The sequence below is a fragment of the Dipteris shenzhenensis genome, chromosome 25 (genome assembly GCF_047967505.1).
Source record: "Dipteris shenzhenensis isolate YYH24624 ecotype China chromosome 25, Dip_SZ_1.0, whole genome shotgun sequence".
In the NCBI taxonomy this organism is placed as follows: domain Eukaryota; kingdom Viridiplantae; phylum Streptophyta; class Polypodiopsida; order Gleicheniales; family Dipteridaceae; genus Dipteris; species Dipteris shenzhenensis.
Window position 1 is genome coordinate 20,445,463 of NC_141620.1, and position 17,910 is coordinate 20,463,372.

General features: G+C 42.3%; 1 protein-coding gene across 1 annotated transcript in view; it reads left to right on the top strand.

The window, feature by feature from the left end:
- Nucleotides 1-12,288: 12,288 nt before the first annotated feature.
- The window catches only part of LOC147885580 (amino acid permease 3-like), a 38,519-nt gene continuing 32,897 nt past the window's right edge, over nt 12,289-17,910 (top strand). The window contains exons 1-2 of the mRNA XM_087396822.1: nt 12,289-12,808; nt 13,173-13,406. Coding sequence (XP_087252948.1) covers nt 12,649-12,808; nt 13,173-13,406 — 394 coding nt within the window. The 5' untranslated portion in view covers nt 12,289-12,648. The remainder of the gene's footprint in view (nt 12,809-13,172; nt 13,407-17,910) is intronic.

A 17,910-nucleotide genomic window follows, 5' to 3' on the forward strand; every position in this document is an offset into this window, starting at 1 on the left:
AGTGCCCATGTATACTCATACATGTATGATAGAGGAATAAGCTGGAGTAGCTTTTGCTCCACCACTTTTGGTATCTTCTTATCCCTTTGTGAGTGCTCCCTCTTCCCCCCCATACACACACAAATGCCCAAATTGCTAAACTTTTTGCCCAAAATGGTGGGAAAAAAGACAAATCATCAAGGCGAGAGAGAGAGAGAGAGAGAGAGAGAGAGAGAGATCAAAGAAATTTCTTTTAGCTCAAATTGGCATCTAGAGGAGGGCGCCGATGCCCTCCTCTGGATGCCAGTTTGGGCTTGAAAAAATTTCACAACTTTTGCTAGAAATATCCAAATTTAATCATGTTTGGTATCAAAACAATCGGAACACATCAAATGAGCTCATTTCTCTTGTTAGTTTCATGAAATTTTGTCTCTGGTGTGATTCTGTGCATGCTAGCTTTCCTCAAGAAGCCCTTTTGGGCTAAACATTTATCCAAAATATGGGAAAAAAGGACAAATGATGATGGTTAAAAAGGAAAAGGAGAGAGAGAGAGAGAGAGAGAGAGAGAGAGAGAGAGAGAGAGGACCGCAATGCATGCATGAGAGAGGGGGTAGAGAGAGATGTGACAAAGTTAGACATAGACGAATATAGAGGGTCTATACGTAGGATGAAGAGACAAATCACACACACACACACACATAGAGCAATGCATGCATGAGAGAGGGGGTAGAGAGAGATGTGATAGAGTTAAACATAGATAGAGATACAGGGTTGCAATGAGGACAAGGAGGATGAAGAGAGAAAAGAGACAACAAGAATATTGTGTGTGTGTAAGATAGATAGATACATAGATACATAGATACATAGAGAGAGAGAGAGAGAGAGAGAGAGAGAGAGAGCACGAAGAGAGAGATATCATAGAGAGAGGGGATGGTAAGATGTTGATAGCACACACACACACACACACACACACAGATGTGTCATAAGTGGAATAGGTGGAACAAAACATGGTTGCAAAAAAAAACTCACTCCTCACACACTCTCTTTAAAGAAGTTTCACAAAGACAAAGTGCTAGCATCTTTGGATTTAATCTCTTTTGTTAAATGTTTTCTTCGAATGTAATTTCTTTTGTTTCAATTTTGATGTAATACTATTATCGAAAAAACTATCATATGTTATTTATTTTGTTTTAATTTGAATGTAGTACCATTATCGCAAAAACTATTGTTGTTACTTCGGTAGTGAAAGTAACTCTAAAGAAGCACAAATGGCATATTTCTACCCTCCTTTACATTGTACTGCAACCATAGGGATTGTTGCACAAGAAACTGCTGAAAAAATTGTTGTTATTGTAGTGAAAATGGTTCACAAATGCCCTCATTTATGATTTACTGCAACTGATGCAATTGCTACACAAGCAATTGTTGCAGAAGAACTAAAATAGCTCTAAAATTAGCTTGGAACTAAAATAGCTCCAAGAACTACTAGAAATTGTTGCACAAGGACTAGTAGGACTAAAATAGCTTCAAAATAGGAGTATATTTTCCTTGGTTTAGAACTATACTAACTCCAATAACCAGTGCGGTGTGGCTGCAAGGAAACTATCATAAATTGCAAATGTCTACATTTTCCTTATCTTGGAACTAAAATAAGCACTAAAATGACTCCAAGAACTAGTGCAATGGTTGAGAAATTATTGCACAAGGACTAATAGGACTAAAATAGCTCCAAAATAAGACTATATTTTCCTTGGTTTAAAACTAAAATAGCTCGAACAACCGGCACACAGTGGTTACAGATATGGACCTTAGGGTCCCCTTTAGGGATTGACATGGTCTTCATGCCAACATGGTGGTGTCTCCATGCCAACATCATCGTTCGAACCAGCATGGTGGTCAACGCAAGAAAATATTGTGTTGTGCAGTGACAGATGCCGAAGCTGCACAATGACAAGAGCAAGGAAAAAGTTGTGTGTAATGTAGTCAGGTCAATGTGGTGGTCGCTTCATGCCAACGTGGTCGCTCCTCCATGCCACCATCATTGCAATCACGTTCTTGAGGGTGGTCTATACTTTGACTCCTTGCGTTTTGGGGAACTTGTGGACCATGATCATGAGTGCCAATGAATGCGATTGTTAGTGAGCAGTCTTGACTCTTAAGCTAAGGGCCTTAGGTATGGAGAGAAGGGGGAGATGAGATGGCAATGATTTGAGTAGAAATAAGGCATGTGTTGCAACTATGAATGCACAATTAGAAATGCTTGAAATTAGAAATGCTCATCCACAATCTTCAAGACGAGTTGTGACTAGGCAAATTGTGGATGCATTGAGTCATGCCCATGCTAGTATTCATATCCCTGAAAATGTTCCGGGGTTGAAGAAGGAGTTGTAGAAGAGGATCTCATTACCAAAATAGGCACTACCCCAATGCTTGATCCACCTTGTAAGATTGTTAACCGAGATACGGGGAGAGGATTTATGCAAGTGTCACAATCCTCTCAAAGAGCTGTTCCACATGCACAGGGGGGAAAACATAAGTCACATGGTCTAGAGTGGGACTTTGTTATTAATGTTTGCGACTACGTTGAGTGGAAATGCAAGTATTGTGGAATACAAAAATATGGGGGATCACCTCGCATAAGGGGCCACTTGCTTGGTGACTCAAGAAAGAGCATTCAGCATTGTGCGACCCCAGGAGCTCTTGCAATAGCTCACACCTTGACAAAAAAGTTGCAAGCTTCTAGAAAATTACGAAGAAGATAAATTTGGGAAAGTCAAGGTATAAGTGCAATAGAGATTGTAAGCATACACAATGACGGAAGTACAAGTGTTGTAGGATCCCATGCCATAACTCCTTGTGTGGAAACTAGCATGCAAGATAGATCGCCACCTATGGCTCATGAAGCTAGATTGGAACCTGTGACTCCTAACTTGAGGCAACCCACGATAGTTGAGAGCATCCGAATTCAAGATTTGGAGAATGGATAGTATGTACTTGGTAGATCAATCTCGCAGTCAGAATATCCATTGAGTATGGTCAATAACAATGATATGAGGGCTGCATGGAATTGCATTGCTAACTATGCCTTCTTACCACACATTGTATATGTCATTGTTAGATAAGGCATACGCAGAAGAGAAAGAGAACATAAATTGTAGCGTTTTCGAGCAACTGCATAACACCAGATGCACAATTATTTTAGACAGGTGGACAAGCATAAAACACCATGCTTTATTGAATCTGATGATTATATTGCCACGTGGGGAGGCCTTCCACACATTAATCGATGCCTCACATGTAAAGAAGTCGGGGACATATATGGCTGGTGTATTATCAAAGGTTATAAGAGAGTTAGGCCCTAAAAAGGTTGTTCAGGTTGTCATGGATAATGCCAAGAGTTGTAAAAAGGCGGGTAGAATATTACAAAGGGAGTATACCAATTTATATGCATCTACGTGTTGTATGCATCCCTTAAATCTTGCATTGAAAGATTGCTATAAACTAGTGCCATGGTTCGAAGAGATTGTTTGTGACGCTCGAGACATCGTGAAGTTAGTACGATCGAAGCAACATCTTGAAGCAATCTTTATGTCTCATGATGGTTCTACCATGTTGCAATTGCCAGCAACCACGAGATTTGCTATGTACTTCTACACTTTGCAATCTCTGGTGAAAAATAGGAGTTTTCTTATAGAGACATTTCATTGTGATGCATTTGAACGATGGATGTCAGAGTTGATCGATAGGGCAACAAAGGAGAAAATGCATGACCAGAAAGAAACATTGGGATCCCTTGCATTATGGAAACAGTTTGAGGATGCCGCTAATGCTATGAAACCTGTTTATATGCACTTAGGGATTTGGACTCAAAGTCTCCAGCATGGATGCACTTTTGGAGTATTGAGCAAGCTCTTATTGCGAGGAATCCCCCTACTCGCCCGGGCCAAGAGAATGAGAGAAGACCATTTAATGTACAAAACATAAGGAATTGTGGCAATTGTTTAGGCTGCGATGGGAGCAAGCTCATAATCCATTGCATAGTGTTTGGGTACCTTTTAGACCCCGAGTGGTGGAATATGAAGCCCGAAGAGATCCCAATAGTTATGCATGACTTTCATAAGGTGGTGCGACAATATTATCCCCACAACCATGAGTTTGCAAAGTGTTGTAGCTGGCGGTTGAGGCCATGCTTATGATTAGATCTTGTTGTGTATGTGTAGAAAGCTTTCTCGCTTGACACTAGCAAATAGCTACAGTTGCCACCCTATGCAATAACTCCCACCTTATGCATTCTTAAATTTTTTGAATTACATGAAATGCAAATGATTCTTTCAATACACGCATGCAACAAATGATTCTTTCAATGCATGCATGCAAGAAATGCAAGATAATTTCTTGAAAATTTTTATTAAAAGCCCCCCCCGGCCTTTATGTGGAGGGCCAAGGAAACCTAGTTCCAGGCATGGTTCCAACTAGCCCTCCATCCTATTTAGGATGTGGGACCAGGAACCACTTCCTGGACCAGGCCCCTTGGTCAAGACTTAGAGAGAGGAGGATTTTTACCTCTTCTCAATCCACTGTTAGTGAAAATGAAATCGGCAGTTGACATATATTTTGGGGTAGTAGTACTACCGCCGACAATTTAAGGATTACCATCGTAGCAGTAGTACCACTGACGGTAAGCAACACAATACCACTGGTAGTGTTACTACTATCGACGGTTATACTTAAACTACCTGTGGTAGAAAAAATACCACTGGTATGGTTACTACTACCATCGATAATAATGTGTAAAGCTACCGACGGTACTATTAGAACTACCGTTGGTACTAGGATACTGCTGTTAGTGTTCTTGCTACCGTCGGTATGTATCCAGTTTTCAGGTCAAGGCCACTTGATAGCGTAAAGGCATGATTGTATATGTGAATGCATGAAATACATCATCATGACACGTAATCACAAGAAATTCATGTGATTACGTGAATATGCAATCCTTGGTGGTTAGCACAACAAAATATTGTGTTGCATAGTGACAGATGGTGAAGCTACGCAATGACTGGTGACAAGGCAAAATGTGTGTGATGTAGTTAGGACAGAGACTACGCTGTGCGAAGGAGGGCAGAGGAACAGTCTTTGTGCTCATGAGTAAATGCATGTAGTGCCATGTGTCCTCTGCGCTATTGACAATGATAAGATTGTGTCTCATTATTACGCCAGTGCGACAATCATGATGTTGAACTTTCAATGAGAGCATGAGTCCGTCCCAAATTCAAAATCTCACCCACCAATGCGTCGCGTCGCCGCCCTAAAATGGCCCCAAAATAGTTTCATGATTGGCTACACCCAAGCAAACGTTGACCCTTTTTCTTACATCCTTATGATCAAGTGTTCTCCATTTTAAGATGGCATTATTTCCCTTGAAGAGCTTTCACTTGGCGAAAAAAAAGACTTCACCTTCACACCCCATTCTGAGATATGCATTTAATGTGATGGCACTCAAGGCTACCCTTTGAACAAAGCATAATTATAAAATTTGCTTACCATCACAACACATGATAAGGATTTGTACATCTATCTACATGTATATATGCTCTGGTACAACCACATTTCATGTCAATTAAAGCATTCCAAGTGATCAAGTCAAAGTCTATGTGAACTCTTTACAGAAGCACATGCCCTTGTATTAGGGCTTTGAATATTCTATAGGTCCAAGTCTTCTCTACCCAATCCTTATGGTAGGGTTCTCTACTACAAATCTCAAGTACAATGAGTCTCATGAGAGTACAACTTTGATTGCTCATTTAACAAATTGTAAAAAGTATAGTGCAAACCTGGAGCTCCTACCAAGGGAATTATACGTGTAACGTGTAAACATGTTGTTTTCATCATCATCTCTCTCTCTCTCTGTCTCTCACCCCCCCTCCCCCCCCCAAAAAAAAAGAAATGTGTGAGTAATTGTAGTACTACAATGCACAATGTCATACTAAATGATAGCAAGTGTTAAGGAGTGTTTGTTGCCTTTCGTTTTGAAAAGATCAAGTTACATGCTTTCCAATTACTATTAGGTGCATATATTAATAGACTCCCCCCCCCCCCCCCCCAAAAAAAAAGAAAAAAGAAAAAAAGAGAAGATCGTGTTAGAGGCTTTCCAATTACTATTAGTTGCATATATTAGTAGAACAAAATCTTGATGTAGTAGGGATTCCAACGTTTTACATCGTGCCATCATAGTAAACATTGGAATATATAGATTACTCTAAGCCTCAACTTTGTTAAAATCCATTCAAGAATGCATAAATTATGGCTTAAGCAATTTGCCCATGTGCAAGATATTACTTGAACCTAGTAGAAAGAAAAGATACCCAATCACGCTTTGGCCCTTGAGAGTTTGTAAGCCTTGACAACTCAATGTATGTCTTATGCTCTCTCAATGTGTCACTTCTATATGCATAAGAGAGATATTCTATGTGAGGGAGAGAGTTTATTCAAAATTCACAACTCTTACCCTTAACAATTCATTCTATTGTGCTGTCTCTTACGTATGCATAAGAGAGCGATTTTGTCACTTGTGTGAGGGAGATAGTTTATTCAAAGAGAAAGAGAGAGAGAGAGAGAGAGACACACACACACACACACACACACTATTACACACGGATCCTATTGCGACACTTAAGTACCGACGTTTAACGTACATGGGGTGCTAATCATCGGTATTGGAAGCGGGGTTCGTTAAGGGTTGCTATATAGCGACTTTAGTGAAACGTCGCTATATAGCGACATTTGCCTAAAGTTGCTATATAGCGACTTTTATCAGATTGGTAATGGTCATTATATAGTGACACTGAGATAGTTTTCTATAGTGACGTTTTACAAAGAGTTTTTTTTCCCATACCGACCTTAAAAGATAGTTTTTCCCAATGATAAAATTTTTTTAATTTTCATACATGTTTGATCTTTTGAGAAAATAAAAGTACGAGAGCATGTACATCAAGCCTTTAAAGCTCATATATCATGTCCAAGTTTGAGATGAAAAAATCAATAAAGAGCATTTGCATCAACGGTTTTATCCTGAGCCAAGTCTAATGCGCCAAACAAGTCTATCTCTAACTCTATACTGAGTTGATCTCCTATATCATCATCGTACTCTAGCATTGTATGTTCACATAAGAGTACTTGATCATCTTCTTCAATAAAGTGTGGTGATTCTTGATGATCATCGTCTTCTTCCTCAATATCGTGATCTCCATCTTCCTCCCGTACGATGTCATTATGTGCATCTTCCTCTTGGCTCATATTGTGATCTTCATATTCTTCATCTGGATAAATTGGATCCGGCATTGGTAGTGGCATCTCCATATCCACATCTCTATCTTCGAAAATTTGCTTAGCATTGGGAGTGGCATCTCCATATCCACATCTCTATCTTCAAAAATTTGCTTACTTCATGGTGCAACTTGAATCACGTACCACCATCTTGGATCAGAACAATCCGAATGAAAAACCACGTATATTGAAGGTGGGTGCCAAATGCCATCAATTATATATATGAAATTATGCTTAAGTACATGTATCAATGGATCTTTAAAAACGAAAGCTTCGATTAATTAAATCATTAGTATGCACCTGTTCACAGTGCTCGAGAAGAACAGAAGTATCACTTTCACTGGTCCAAAGTTTGGTGGAGTCTATTGCAAAGAAACTGCTACTATCTTTTCTCATTGTCGCATGGGGACCGTTGTAAATAGTTCTAAACCATTTTACATCAAGAATGAAAATACTAAATCGTCTAAAATCAACTTCATAGATTTCACGTATGGTTCCACAATAATTCAACTGTGAGGAGAGAAGATTGATATCCGAAGCACTTGCTCAGCTATCTTGTGTGAAGTTAGCCATGACTCCACATTCATACATGACTCTCTTTGAATCGATGCGTTCCACGTGAAAATGTCATCCATATGACCATAATGCACTGTACTTTTTGTACTGCAAAAGAGCATCATTAAAACAATGAAGATGCATCTATTCTATAGTGTATATTGCCACAAATAATTACTTAATTACGTCAAGAGGTAAGAAACTTACATGCATCATACATCTAGATGATAACTCTCACTCGCGCTCGTTTATTGTCTCTCCATCACGTTCGGCTTTACGTAGAGCCAGTTGTAGCCAATCAAGTGACACGTGAGTGGGGAGAAGAGCCAGATCCTGTGGATATGGTTATGATTGCCTGTACATTACTCTAAATCTCGTCCTTGCATTTTTTCTTTCTGCTTTGGCCGCTTCATATCTCTCAATCCACTTCTGCATCTCCTTGCTATTGAGGATACAAAACTTATCTCTATTTGCTCTCGCTCATCTTTCTTTCAATCCTTTTTCCTTGGGGAACCTCGCCAATGATGCGATCATCATCCTTGTTATGCCAAGCTTGCGGCATATCGAGATCCGTGGATGCAAGAAACTCCGTGATATATACTAATGACTCTTGCACAAGCCATCCATCTGCCACGCTTGCTTATGGTCTTGCTCTTTGTCTTACAGATCCCTTCAAAGTTTTCATAAACCACTCGAGAAAAAACATCTACCGACTATGAACGGTACCTGCAATGGCCACCTCATCAACTATGTGCACAAGCAAGTGCACTTGAGTTGTCATAATGCTCGAGGGAAAGTGCTTCTCAAGCAAGCATACGGCTTCGATGGATTCCACCCGTCTTCTCGATGCTCGATATGGAGATCTCTTTTTGAGATATCCACCTATTTCACATGCCCATGTAAGATAATTTATAATCAGTCTACATATTATATGTATTTGCCTATGCTTAAGCTTTGTCTCTTTTTCTTTTACACTCATATACTCATACATAAGCATAAGCATATCCGTTCTTTCCTTTTCTCTTATGCTTATGCTCTTTTTCCCTCTTCCTTCTCTTATGCTTATGCTTATACATGAGCATATGTCTCCTTCTCCTCTTTTCCTCTTTTCCTCTCTCTTTCTCCCCCTCTTTCCCCTCTTTCGATCTCTTTTCATAAGCATATGTATTTGCCTATGCTTAAGCTTTCTCTCTTTTTCTTTTATGTTCATATGCTCATGCATAAGCATAAGCATATGCTTTCTTTCCGTATCTCTTATGCTTATGCTTATGCATGGGCATATGTCTCCTTCTCCTCTTTTCCTCTTTTCCTCTCTAGCAATTAGGTTGGTCTAAACATAGTTGGTACTTTTAAATTTGAAAATTTTAGTCACATCCCTCTCAACTTTGGTCCTATTGGGATCATTCAGATGCTACATGTAAACGTCCTTAAGTGATAGAGGATTAATCCCCATTGTCGTCGTCACACAAACGAAATTTCCTTAAACCGTCATGTCAGTGAATCGTCCATTTTAGCAGATAGGATTCATTATGATTCTCTTTATTGGCCGTATGCATGCTTTAATTTAAAGTCTTTCATGCCGCTGCATGTTGGGAGATAGTCTATGCTGACGACTTGGAAGGGGCCTACGGGCTAGCTACCAAGTTTCCTTAGATAGTAGACCATTGCTTTGAGTTGTCCTGAAATCTTGAAAGTGCCAACAACGAGGTGACCAAGACAAAGCCCTGAGTTGCCCTTAGGGCTTGAACTCAGGACTAGCACATACACACCCACACGTTTTAGTCGCTTGTACTAAACAATGTTGGCACTATTCCCCTCCTCCTCGATACATCCTTTCTCAAATAGTAGATCATTGCTTTCCTCTTTCCGTATAATACATCCTTTCTCCAACCCCATTTTGAACTCCTCAGAATGCAACTCAAACCTATAATGCCTTGACGTTCTGGCTTAAGGAACACAAAACAGGTGGTTGTAACTTCAATCTAAAATTGGTAGGTGAGACGTTCCACGTCTATTTGGACTTGCTTCGAATTGGACTCTTATTGGCCTATGGCACTTCAATTCAGAGTCTTCATGGCATTGCATCTCAAGGGATAATCGATCCTGGCAACTTGGAAGTGGCCTATGGGCTAGTTACCAAGTTTTCTCAGATAGTACACCATTGCTTCCATACATGCTTCCTGAGATAGAAGACCACTCGTGATACATCCTTGCTCCAACCCCATTGGGTGTTTATAGACTACAGCTCATCTAGACTAAGGGTCATCTGGGCTGGACAAATCTTGCCCGTTCATGATCTATGGGCATGCTCAAGTAAACGCTCTGAGTTTACTCTGAGAATGCAATTCAAACCTATCATCCCTTGACACTGTGCCTTAAGGAATTGATTATTGGTTGGGAACTTCGAACCTATCATCCCTTGACACTCTGCCTTTAAGGAATTGATTATTGGTTGGGAACTTCAATCTAAAATTGGCAGGTGGGATGTTAGACGTCCACATGCTCTCTTTCTATTTCTTCCAATTTGTCCCTTTCGCGTCAGCATTCAGCTCCTGTGATGGCGCTGGTTGATGATTCGGTGGAATTTCGATCGCGTAGCTCTGGAGTTGATTCGGTGAATCGCGGAGCATCGCCCTGCAAGCGTCCAAACGAATCGTGATTCCGAGAAATTGCGATCGTCTCGTGAAGCTCGAGTTGTTTGGGGGTGATTCGGTGAAGGGCGTGCGAGATCGGCGACTTGCAGCGTCGGAAGAGCGGCTGGTGGTGATTCGAACCATTGCGATGGTGAAGCTTGGCGGTTGCGATGATACGGTGAATCCCGTGTAAGTAAGAGCCGGCGTCGCGAGAGAAGAGTCCAAACCGACCTTGCCACAGGGCAAGACGTGGAAGGCCAGCTCGGGGAGCTGCTGTCCCTCTCCGGATGAATCCACGCGGAAAAGCTGTAGATAGGGCAGATCACGGTGAGGCGACCGGCTGAGGCGATTGAGGAAGTGCATACACGCGTCAATGGCTATGGTGAACAGTAGCTAGTGCGGCCGGATGAAGGAACCTCATCGGCAAGAGCAGCTTTTCGAGAAAAGAAGACTGGAGTCTGGAGAGCTGGCCGGCTGCTTGCAGTCTTGCACATGGGAGGCTGATAGATTCGATTTCTTTTGCCGTTGCGCGAACAGCGACCGTTTTTGTTGTTGTGGGTTGACAAAAGGGCAAAGCGGCCGGCGGGGAAAAGTTCAAAGTTGATTATTGGCGATGGCTAGGGGTAAAAGCGTTGCGGAGGGTAATGTATGCCGAAGGAGCAGAGAAAGGCGGGTGTGGTGATGCATTGCATGGACGAAGGTGAACGATGGCGCAGTCAGAAAAAACGGCAATAATGGATGATGAAGATGAACGATGGCGCAGTCAGGAAACGGCAATAATGGATTAAAAGATGAACGAGGGCGCAGTCAGAAAACTAGAAGAATAATGCAGGATGCGGAAGGTGGAGCGGATCAAAAATTGTAAAGTGGAGAAGATGAATCATGGACAGAACTTCAAGGAAGGTTGGCGGGGAAAGGCAATACAATGCGGATGCGAATTCTACGAGAATTGGAAGAAGAATGAGTCGTTGGATTGAGACGATGCGAATACGAAAGTTGGCGATGCAAAAGGTTGCTGCAAAGTTTGCTGCAAGAACGTTGAATTCGAATTTCATATAAAAATTTGATGAATCAAAGCATCGCATGAGAAGAACGTGGGCGATTAGAAAAATCATCTTGTCAAATTATCAAACCATAAATTATCATCAATCAAAGATGGGCGATTACAAAAATCATCTTATCAAATTATCAAACCATAAATTATCATCATCAATCAACCATCGTCTGATAGACAAAGTGTCAATCAAACATTGGTAAGGTCAAAAGATCACGTCTCTTGTCGTCCAACTTTGACAACCACGACCACAGTCCATTTCAAAAACAATCTATTTCGTGGATCTTGACAGCCCATTAAATTTATTATTATACTTTCTCTGCATGCTCCTGTTTTTTTGGCTATATCATTCACATCACATCATTTCCTGAATCCTCCTCATCATCATTATTCTCTCGTAGGATCAGTTTCATACTTTTGATTGAGTTTGATTCCCTCTTCATTATAGAATCTATTTTACTTCTGCATGCACCTCTCCTCACCCACACAAGCTTTCCTTTCAATTCTTCGGTTCCTCTCAAGGCTTTCTGTATCACTCTTTTGACTTGTCATAAGATTGTCCCTCAACATCTTCCTTTTTGAAGGATCAGGACCCTCCGCCTCAGCTGCTCAGCTTCAGCTGTCGTCCCGCTTTTGTTGAACGTTGTCGGTTGAGACCTTGACTCCTGATGAGCTCCTGCATGCGTATATTTGAAGAGTGTAGCTGGGCTTCTTCTGGTCCCGGCTTCAAGTTGCCGCATTGCTAGCACTGTAGAAAGCAATATTCCGTTTCCCACTCCCACTCAATCACACACACACTCTCTCTCTCTCTCTCTCTCTCTCTCTGTGGCCAGTACCATGCACGAGAAACTTTGTAGACGGGTCAAATTCGTGGGCGAAACCGCACGAGAAACTTTGTAGACAAATTCGTGGGCTATACCCCAAGTCTTCATTTGAGCTCCTCTTCTTTACAATCTGCACATTTCACACCCTTTCCATGTGCATTATCGCCGGTCTACACCAAGAGCGTGCACAAGTATAGATTGCATTTGATCAGCACACTACGCTCCCATTTATAAAAGAAACTTGCAGGGAAGTATCTTGAGACTTGTAAGAGTACCTTCGATGGCTCATGTAGATTCACCTTCACGTTCAAATGTCCTCCACACGTCACCCCAGTCGAATAAGTTCACTGCGGCCTCTCCTCAATCTGGATATGGCGAACCGGAGGAGGAATTGACGCATTCTACTAGTCGAGACGACGATGGCCAGCCAAGGCGGACTGGTAGATCCCTCCTTTTGTATCGATCGAAAACTGCGTTTCTAATTCGTTGTCCGTCCTCAAAGTCTATCCTGTGTGCTCTGAAAGCTTGCGTTCCGTATGTAAGATGTACTTGGAGGTCAGATTCGCTGCAACATGAGTCATTAATTGGATTCTCAGTCTGCTCAGAATTCCAAGTAGGGTGCCATGGTGCTCAACGTTGAACAGGCAGTAATTTTTATCGACTTAGCTTGTGCGTGCAGTTTGGTTTAAATTACGGACCTAGATGGAAACACGTGGCTAGATTTAAAGCAAGGTTTCTTTTCACAGGCATTTCCTTTCTCGTCAATTCACCAACGTTTCTCATCAATCTCGTGTTTGTCTGTAGGGACCGTATGGACAGCATCGGCTCACATCATAACCGCGGTCATAGGCTCAGGAGTACTTTCTTTGCCATGGAGTATCGCTCAGTTGGGCTGGATTGCAGGGCCACTGGTCCTGCTCTTGTTTGCAGTCGTGACATACTATACATCCATTTTACTTGCAGATTGCTACAGATCTCCAGATCCTATCACAGGGAAGCGGAATTACACGTATATGGACGCTGTCAGATCCAATTTAGGTCCACTCAACATCTTAAAATTTTATTCGTTCTCCACTTATCCCTATCTTGGACAGAAATCATAGAAAAAAGGAAACATAATAATCTCAAATCAAACCTTCTATCTCGCTGAACAAACTGCATCGCTTCTCATTCTGTGTGATCGAGCATAACCTGCGTGGAAATGCCTAAAATTTGCATTATTGGATTGATCTCATTTATGATTTTTCCCTTGGAAGGCTTGCAACGTAATTCGCCAAAGAGCAGTCTGTAAGTTCGCAGTGTACTTCAGGCCAACGCAAGGAAATTGGAATTTCTTCCATAATGTGGTCTCAAGTTACTCATAATTTGGAGTTTTCGTCTCAAAATGTCATTTTAAAGGTCATTTTGTATTCTCGGGGCTTGATTTGTTCTCCCTCGCGCCCCTTCTGCAACCTCCTGGAAAGCCTCTTCACACCAAAGCTGATTTTGCTTTCCGCTCTGCTCCTCTTACTTCACTCTCCATTCTCTTCTCCCTGGGCCCTCTGCATCCCTTGGCACCTCTTTCGTTGCCCTGCCTCCTTTTTCTTTCCCAAGCAGGAGTTTGAAGCTTATCTGGTTTCTGTGGAACAGCCTAGATTTGGTGACCTTTGGTTTGGCTAAGGGCCTCATGGCGGCTTTGCTCCATTCTCACTGCCTTCAAGATCCTCCTCTCTGCCTAGAATAAGCAACACTGATGAACAGGTCGAGAGCTTAGTACATGAAGTTCAAAGATAAACTCAATCAAGTTAGGGACTCGTTTCAGGCCAGCATGTGCATCAAGACTCTGGACTAGGTTACCATTCATGGAGGAGAGAACCAGGTGCTCCCTTAGTCCTTGTAGTCCATTGGTACCATGGCTTTACAGATGATGATGTGAAGATGAAGCACCACATTCCTCTGTCATTGGTTACCCTGCATTTCCTGCGTTTTTCACAGAAGTGCCATGACTTTATCAGATCCATTGGTGCATAGTCAGCTTTTGTCCTCATGGAGGATGGAATCCTGAAGGTTTGAGTGGTGGTGGCTGACCCCAATATGCTGTCCCTAGAAACCTCATGGAGAACCTAACAGCATTGAGCTTCCTCACAGAATTGATGTGCCAGCTGGATTTTCAGATGAGTCTCAGGTGCAGAGGCCTTGCAAAGGGAAAGTACATCAACAAGAATGAGGGGCGCAAGGCAAAGGGAGGCTTGTGTGGAGTTGGGAGGTGAGGCTGTACCTGCTGTGGATTGCATGGCTCTTGCTGCTCTGATCCCTGAGATCTTTTATGGCACCTCTCCTGCTAAAGAATCTTAGCACATGGGAGGATATAGGGTGGGAATTGGAAAAGGTGTTCCATCCATATTCAAATGTTTTCTATCCTATTCCCATCCCACCATATGATAAGAGTCAAAAGAACTAGGATGGGGTTAGGTGGGAGAAGGGCATGGCAGGGGGGGGAGAGAGGCAAGGGTATAGGAGACAGGGACTTAGGGCCTTAGCACATGGATGAGAGTAGGATGGTTAAAGGATGGGAATCGTCATTATTTCCATCCTAGACCACTTGGTCTACAATGGCTTTAGAAAGGGAATAACCATGTTTTCTCCATGGCCTAAAGACTTCGGGAGCTACATTGAGACCCCCTTTTTAGGAATTGGAAAGGATGGGATGATGACATGTTTCCTTGTCCCCACCTCATAAACAAATGAAATGATCCAACCCCCTTCCATCCACACCTCCACTCTTCCTTCTTCTGATCCCTTTCCCTACGTTCTCATGGAGATTCCAATCTCGTCTTCCTCCTTCCTCTACCTCATCCTCTCCCTCTAGCCTCTATCTCCAGTTTGCTACATTTCCTAGGATCCTTCTCCTCCCGGAACTCTTGTTCCCATGCAGCCAGATCTCTCTTCTTGCCCTGTGCCACACCTCATGTCCCCCTAGTTCCCCCCATGATCCTTGTGTCTTTCACCACCAAAATTTCCTTCATCAAAATTACTTCCTTCTTAGCATCTCTCTCTCTCTCTCTCTCTCTCTCTCTCTGCTCTTGTGGTGCCTTGTCATTGCTCCTTTCCCATTGTACTTTCTCGGCATCCAAAGCATTGCACTTAGCCTCCAGTTCCTACATATCAGCCTTCACGGTTCCCAGCCCAAAATCCAATACTCTAGAGGCTGAAAGTTTTCCACCACATGGGGAATGTCATTCATGTATTGCCTAAGGTCTTCTGCCGTGGCCAAGCTTAATCTGTGGAATGGTGTGGCATTGCCATTTGGTGCTTCTTGTGTCATCATCATCATCATCAATGCATTTATGAGGGAATATTAACATCAACAAGCAACTAGATAAAGAGGAAGAATGTTAAGAGAAAGAAAGTTTTGGAAAACAAAGTTTTGGGAGTTTGAGACCTAGTGGGGAAAGGAAGGCCTACACTGTGAACTCAACAATTTGAGATTAAAATGACAATTATGCCAATTTCAACTTGTTAGACCACTCTGAACTAGAAGAAGCACTAATATAGATTGTAGGAAGGAAACTTACTAGCTCAAATGACTTGGTGAGAAAGTTGCAAAGTGAAAGCATGTTGGGATCGTAGGTGATGGAGAGGAGGTCTTATCGGAGAGCAATAAAGAAAGGGAGAACACCAAAATTGTGGGTGCTAACTCACCCAGATCAAGGTAAGCTCTTATTATATATGTATGGTACAAAGGGATATATACTAGGCCATTGGCCTTTACCCCAACAACCTCCCACTTAAAGACCAATGCGCCTTTAAGGGAGAAGATGGGCATCCAAATGTCATCCACACCTATCAATACTCTGCAATGTGCAAACCGCTCTGAGGAAAGACTCTCTGTAAGAAGATCTGCAGGGTTCTCATCTGTGTGAACCTTGACAAGCTGGATGCGCTTGTCCTCAATCACCTCTTTGATGAAGTGATACTTCACATCAATATGCTTTGTCTTCGCATGGAAGACAGGATTCCGTGCCAACTGGATGGCACTCTAACTATCACAGTGCAAAACTGGAACCTCTCCTGCAATGCTCAAGTCTCCCAGTGGACGAGTAAGCCATATAGCTTCCTTGCATGCCTCAGTGGCTGCAACATACTCTGTCTCAGTGGTAGACAAAGCCGTACATGGCTGTAAACGAGAGACCCATGAAGCTGCACCTCTAGTGAATGAGAAAACATATCCTGTAGTAGACCTCCTGGTGTCTACATTCCCTGCAAAATCAGCATTTGCATATCCATGTGTCCTTCCTCCCAAAGAAAATGCACATGTTCTTTGTACCATTCAAGTATCTCATGATACCTTTCACTACCTCCCAATGCTTCTTGCCAGGATTTGCCATATACCTGCTAACAGCTCCCACTGCAAAAGCAATATCTGGACGTGTAGCAACCATGGCATACATCAAGCTTCCTACTGCGGATGCATAAGGTATCTTTGCCATTTCAGCCCGCTCCTCATTTGACTTAGGACTGTCCGCTTGGCTGAGTTTCACATATGGAGGCAACGGAGTACTTATGGACTTCCCCCTCTCCATATTGAAATACTCAAGTACCTTGCTAATGTACTCTTTCTGTGACAAATGAAGGAGTTTGTTGTTCCAATCCCGAACAATCCTAGTGAAGGAGTTTCTTGTTCCTATCCCGAAAAATCCTGGCATCACCCAAATCCTTCATGTCAAAGGTCTCATGCAACCTTTTCTTCAAGGCATCCACATCCAAAGTAGATTTCCCAGCAATAAGCATGTCATCAACATATAAAATCAAAATAACAAGGCTACCATCTGATGCCTTCTTTGTGTAGAAGCAATGATCTGTCTCACTCCATGTGTACCCTTGGGATCGCATAAATGCATCAAACTTATGGTACCACTCCCTAGGATCATATCTTTGTGGAGGTCATGAGACTCTAGTGGAACGTCTCAACACTTGCTCACCATGAGCATCTTGCTGTCCCAACTGATTTTTCTGCATAACCTGAGGTTGTCCACCTAGATGTGGCTCTCCCACCTCACGATCTATGGGCTGTCCATGCCCTCTATCATGTGGAACAAGTTGTGCATGCCTCTCATATGGTGGTTGTCCATCCTCTTGAAACACCACTCTGCGTATCTCAACAGTCTTTTCTGGCTTCTTGTGCATCTTGTCCTCATTAAAGATAATATCATGGCTGCGTACTATCTTCCTGGCCTCTGGATCCCACAATCGGTATCCCATCTCGCCTGAATCACCATATCCAAGAAAAATGCAGTTCCTTGACTTTGGATCAAGCTTGCTGCGTTTTTCCTTAGGGATATGAACATAAGCTTCATAGCCAAATACACGAAGATGCCCATAAGATGGTGGCTTGCCTGACCAAACCTCTTCTGGCACTTTCCCATCTAGTGCCTTGCTAGGCGATCTATTGATAAGATGTACTGTTGTCTTGATAGACTCGGCCCAAAAGCCATGAGGTAGACCGACATTAGAAAGCATGCTTACATTCCTTTCTTGAATAGTTCTATTCATCTTCTCAGCA